At 35.2% G+C, this 5855-nt stretch overlaps 1 protein-coding gene across 1 annotated transcript; it reads right to left on the bottom strand.

The window, feature by feature from the left end:
• Positions 1-36: 36 nt before the first annotated feature.
• LOC144969354 (uncharacterized) lies at positions 37-4813 on the bottom strand. The gene is made up of 5 exons (XM_078908463.1): positions 4641-4813; positions 2732-3238; positions 1708-1746; positions 898-932; positions 37-485 (listed from the first exon to the last, which is right to left on the bottom strand). Exons 1-5 carry the CDS (start codon positions 4811-4813, stop codon positions 37-39), a joined length of 1203 nt encoding a protein of 400 aa, XP_078764589.1.
• Positions 4814-5855: the final 1042 nt, after the last annotated feature.

Below are 5855 nucleotides of genomic sequence, written 5' to 3'. Positions count from 1 at the left end.
CATTTGCCCTTTATCATTTAATCTTTTAAATGAAATTTAAAAGGGGGTCAATTTTTCTTCAGCGTGAGTGGAACTTATCTGTCTAATTGGTTCATTTTGCTCTCTATTCTCTACTTGACATTTTATTGGGGTTTCACAAAAAGAATCATATTGAATATTTAATGTCTTTATCTTGTCTTTTTCAACAAAATGCTTGGCAACACGGTTGAAGTTTTTGTCCTCGTGCTGGTAACTTTCATCATTCTCTTCACTTAAGGAGATGATATCAAAATGCTTGTCATTATGTTGTAATCTTTGGTGACTTTGGCAATCTATGTTAGGAAACTTTTCTCCTGCTTTGAAATTGATGGAGAAAGGATTGCTTTCATTGTTACAGATGGTAAAAGACTCTTGGTCCTGGGAGACTTGTTGGTAGGTGCAGTTCTGATTGATGATTGAAGTACCCAAAAAGTTACCAGTTGCATTATTAGTCTCTGTATCATCATCTGATTAATGACAAAAGAAAAATTATTCTTATTAATATATTTTAGTTTTTTTTTTTAGCCAAATAAGAATCAAACGTAAAATATTTTTACTAGACCAGTGCTTCTAAGCCTTTTTTGAATTCGTACACTTTTTCAACTTTTACTAAAAATCTTTACAGCCCTGTCATCACAAACAGTAAAATTACATCGATTTTAATGGGGGGGGGGGGATACATTCTGAGGTAACAAATGTGATATCAAAATCCACAAATGGTGTCTCCATTAAATATCTGAAGTTGCTTTCGTAGAGTCAGTATGTTGGAAAACCCACAGTTCACTATCAAACTAGTACTAGTACACCCGGTTGGAAAGCACTGACTTAGACAAGCAACATTAACTGTGATTATTTTTAAAAACGTTTTTTTTTTCTTACCGTCTCCATTTATTTGTCTTGGAATCCAAGGGAAGCTGAAGGATATACAAAAACGAAATATGTTTAATGCTCTTATTGATTCATCACAAAAGTTAGTAATCTTTATAATTTATACACAACAGCGCTGCCAATTTTATCTGAAAATGCTTATTTTTACAGTGCAACCTCTCAATTATGACATTCGCTTATAGTGACATTCCCTCAATAGTGACATGGTGCCCAGGTCCCAATTATTTTTCCTATATGTAATTTGTTAGTAGTTTCTTAAAAACCCTCTATATTTTAGCAAAAACCCTGAATAACGACAATAATTTTTAATTTTTTTTAATGTCTAAACGACCAACATCTTAACTATTCATTTGCAACAATAGTGATGTGTTTGCTATCATATTTCTTATTTTTTATTTTCCAAATATCAAGACATTAAATTAACATTACCCACACAAATACTCAAATTATTTTCCAATATATCTTTGAGAAAAATCACTGCAGGTTTACAGTTTCAAGTTATCTCCAAAATCTTACCGCTTTTGACAAGCAACCTTACACTATTTCTTGTACTTGTATAGAAGTTAACAGCTCTGATGAACAAAATTCATTCATTCGACTTGCAAACCACTTGAGATGTGACAGAAAATCAATCTGCCTTTTTGTCAAAACCATATAGTATATTACAATATTGTTGCTAAGAAAGCCACACCAGTGGTACAAGGTCGAATTATTCATATCATATCTATTTGCATTAAATCGATGAATTTATAGAATATGTCGTATTATTAAAAGTCCTTGTGGTGAATGTAATTTATTTACCTGTACTCGTGGTGTGTTCCTGAATGGCTTCCAGTAACCCTGTCAACAAAATGTAAAGAATGGAAGAGAAAATGAAACGTAGTTGGATGCTCATCATGCATAAAGAGATCCACTTTGATTTTTCAATGCACGGATGTTGCAGTTTTCACTCAAGCCTCTTCTGATGTTTACATCAATTTCAAATTCAACATTTGGGTTTTTTTTTAATATTACGTAGTTGTTTTGTTGGATTTTTTTTTTCTTCTTCAGGCTTAACCATGGCATGGTGTATTATCAACGGATTTCAATGAATAAAAAATGCCAATCATCAGACTTTAACTTTTACTGAGACCACACTAACTTATGCTATACTGCCCTACATTTTGATAATAGTGTCAATGTTTTTGTTAAGAAATATTGCTGCATTTTTTTCATTATTAATTTTTTAATTTAATTGATCGATCAAATCTCACCAAAAGAAAGAATTATATCGAGATTCTATTAACACCAAGATCTCTACCAACAACACTAAATACCGACCTGCAGACATTCCTTCGTATGCTCCAATCAACACCAGGAGAATTTGCATCTTTACAAACAACTACTCCATCAAAACTAAAAACGGACCATGATCTGCTTGCTCTCAAAACGTTGGCACGAGACAAGGATACATGGACAAATATAACAAAAGAAATTCAACAAGCAGAAGACATGCTGACAACCGCACAATTCACGACAAGATCATCATTAACAGTGACAGATGCATCTATTATTACTAAAGGGTTGCGGTTGACTTTATACATGACTTTGCTTTAGACCTCTCCAAAGTAGACAGATGATCGATGTTCACCACTTCTCTACCAAAGTTGTCTAAGTTAATAAAGTATTGTCGGTCACAAATATTATCATAGTTTTGTTTTTCTGAATACAACTGGTAGATTTATTTGGGGGGGAGAGGGGGGTTTAGTTGTTGTTTTTCAGAATCATAATATCCTATCTTTTTTAACATTTAAAAAAGTACTGTTTTAAAAAGTTGAAAATTTACCTGAGCAATTTCTTGGCTTTCCATAAATGATATCCAAGAGCGACTGACACAGCAATGAGAAGACAACAGATGGCTATAAGAATCAAAATGGCTGCTTTCCTCTCAGGATGTGATTTAGAACCAACGTGCCTCTCTCCAGATGTATTAGGATATTTTTTATATTTATTTAATTGTTCGGCAAAGACGTCGTCTTCAGTATCATCATTAATGTTGCTGTTGTGGTCCAAGCTTCTAATGTCTTGATCATTATTATTAGTGTCATTGCCAGGCTTTATGATGATATTCACTGTAATCATTGTTATAAGAGCTGGAGTTCCATGATCAGACACTGCAATATACAGGCTAATCCATTCCGCTGGAGGACTTTGGCCTGTTGAAACCAACCAGCCCGAGCTGCTGGAAATAGCAAAGTACTGAGATGTGTCATTCAAAGAGGAACCGATCACTTGAAATGAGAGTTTTCCATTCAAGTCAGAATCTAAATCTGTTGCCTTGATTTGACCAATTCTGTGAATGAAGCAGTGAAGATTAATTTTAGAAGTAAAACAATACATTGTTACTCCAATACGGCGCAGTGATATTTCACAGAGTATATCATAAGAAATGAACATTAAGTTTAAATAAAGTAACAACAAAATACAAGTTAATGATAAAAGCTCAAGCACAGTCTCTTCTGTATGTTAGCAATGGTATTGAAGACATAGTAATAATAACAATTATAATAATCTATTCTTTTTTTTTTTTTAATAGGGTTGGGGTCAACATTGTTCCGTATTGCCAATGTTAAATTTTTGTCATCGAGCACAGAATATCAGGCAAATCTATAAATTATAAAACTTTTTTACAGACTGATATTATTCGAATAACTTGCAAACCTTTTTTTCAATTTCAGACTAATTCTATCGTCCGTTGACTCAAATTAATACTAAGAAAATCTGCTAGGCGTAATACTCCATAATTTGACAATTGGATTTCATTGCGATTATATTTGATTCTATACAATTCTAGCACATCCGCAACTGAAAATGATGACGTAATTATAAAAAATCTCTTGATACTCTCAAATAATAATAATCTATTAATTCTTTTTTTTTTAAGGTTTGGGGGTCAGCATTGTTCCGTAAAGCCAATGTTTAATATTTATCATCGAGCATAGAATTACCGGCAAATCTAAAAATGATAAAACTATTTTTTACATATTGATATACTGGTAACTTGCCAACCTTTCTTAAATTATGGGTAACTCTATTACCCGTTGACCCAAAAATAAATAAAGGGTAATTCTATTACCCGTGGACTCAAAAAATATTCGTCTCGATCTATGTTTATGTCCGAAATATAGTAGTATTATAGATTGCCTGTTCGTAAGAGCCTTTACTTCTCCTCAAATATAAAATTTTGTTTGGGGTTTTTTTTTTTTGTTTTTTTTTTTTTGGGGGGGGGGGGGGGGGTGAGGGGCCTATGGATTCGATGCCATATATACGTTTGGTGACGGGACCTAATGACAAACTCCGAGACTCACAATCCATGCTGGGTTCTTTCGGGGTCTTGTAATCCTCAACAAGCCCAGTCTATATAGGTGCGCTAGATTTGTTCTCAGTAGCCTGCCTCTTTCTGTTTTTTTATAATCACAAACTATTTTATTTATGACCTTTGAAGGGGCGATGTGAGTCAATAGGTAGGGCTACTCAAAAGAGCTGAAATGAACAGTGATTGCCCAGTATATCAGATGTTTATTTTTCAGTCTTCTGCCCCAGCCACCTGGCAATTAATTGTTTGCTGACTCTTATTTAATTTATCAAAATGAGATTTGCGAGTTACGTTGTTGCTGTGTTATTCAAACTCCAAATATGCTTCAGTGTGATGGGTTATAGTGTGATGATTATTTATGAAGGGATAATGAACTAACCTGAGTCCGGGATAGACCTGATCCGAGATGTGAAAGGTCTCCCCATCATTTTCTACGACTGGAGCATTGTCGTTCTCGTCTTGCACAACAATCTCTAGTATAGTGTCATCTGTCAAACCTCCATAGTCACTTACCTGAAGATGACACAGATTGTAATTTAAGCCTTTGGTCATTGTGGTTTGATTTTAGCAAGAGTACTTGCAGTGCTGCCCTATATGACAACCAACAAGGACCATTTTTCAAAACAACGGCAGGAGTTAGACATGGATGCATACTCTCTTCAACCTTATTTAACTTACGTATATCTTGAAAGAAGAAACAAGAACCCTCAGAAACATCAATCGTCTACCCTATCATGGGCAGATATGTCACATACGCTTTGCTGATTACATCACACTTGTTTAACAAGAATTACAATCTCTAACGGCATCTAAATACGATATGGAAATTAACAAAGATAAATCACAGATTCTAGTCAACAGTTAAAAACACCAGAAATGACAAGACGTTACAGCAGGTTGCAACCTTCAAATATCTTGGAGTGTCACTGACTGAGAATGGAAGGAGCACAACGGAGGTCAAATAAATGATACGCACGGCTGGACTAAACAAGACATGGAAAAGCCAAATGAGCTTTCATTCAAAATCAGATTGTACATGTCACTGTTTCCGTCCTTTTCACTTTATGGTAGTGAAGCCTGGACGATGAATGCGAGATTAGAAAGGCGAATAAATGTGTTTGAGAGCAGGAGTTTCCAGAAATCTCTACCTGTGTCATATCTGGAACATAGAACTAACAAGGCTGTTCTTGGAGATGTGGAAAAACTGACGAGAAGACAGAAAGTAGGACATTTCCATGGTTTGGACATCTGGTCAGACACAACAGCTTGTGCCAGACAGTTATGCAAGACACAGTAGAAGGTCAATGGAGAAGAAGTCAAAGGAAAGGTGACTGGATAACATCAATCAATGGACGGGATAGACGTTGTACGAGTTGATAGTGAAGGCCAATGATCCGAAGGCAGCTTCCCGCAAGTTCCCCGACGATCATCCGTTCATGAGAGCTTATTTAATGGCATACAGGACAATCTATGTCTATTTCCACTCTCCCCCTTTGGGGTGGAGTATGTAGCTTTACCATACGGTGTTTCGTATTGGAATAAAATTAAAGCGACTATGAGCATGATCACTAACGGGATGGTCGAAAATGACGGA

The sequence above is a fragment of the Berghia stephanieae genome, chromosome 3 (genome assembly GCF_034508935.2).
Source record: "Berghia stephanieae isolate SIO BIC M18660-M18661 chromosome 3, UCSD_Bste_1.3, whole genome shotgun sequence".
In the NCBI taxonomy this organism is placed as follows: Eukaryota; Metazoa; Mollusca; class Gastropoda; order Nudibranchia; family Aeolidiidae; genus Berghia; species Berghia stephanieae.
This window is presented reverse-complemented; position numbering and strand designations above follow the sequence as displayed.

What these genes read in the sequence shown, in the direction of transcription:
- LOC144969354 (XM_078908463.1), bottom strand. Translation starts at nt 4,813, where the DNA reads ATGACCAAAGGCTTAAATTACAATCTGTGTCATCTTCAGGTAAGTGAC. An exon ending in CAGGTCTATCCCGGACTCAG is followed by an intron (nt 3,239 to 4,640) that starts GTTAGTTCATTA and finishes CTTCATTCACAG; the next exon opens with AATTGGTCAAATCAAGGCAA. An exon ending in GGAACACACCACGAGTACAG is followed by an intron (nt 933 to 1,707) that starts GTAAATAAATTA and finishes TATATCCTTCAG; the next exon opens with CTTCCCTTGGATTCCAAGAC.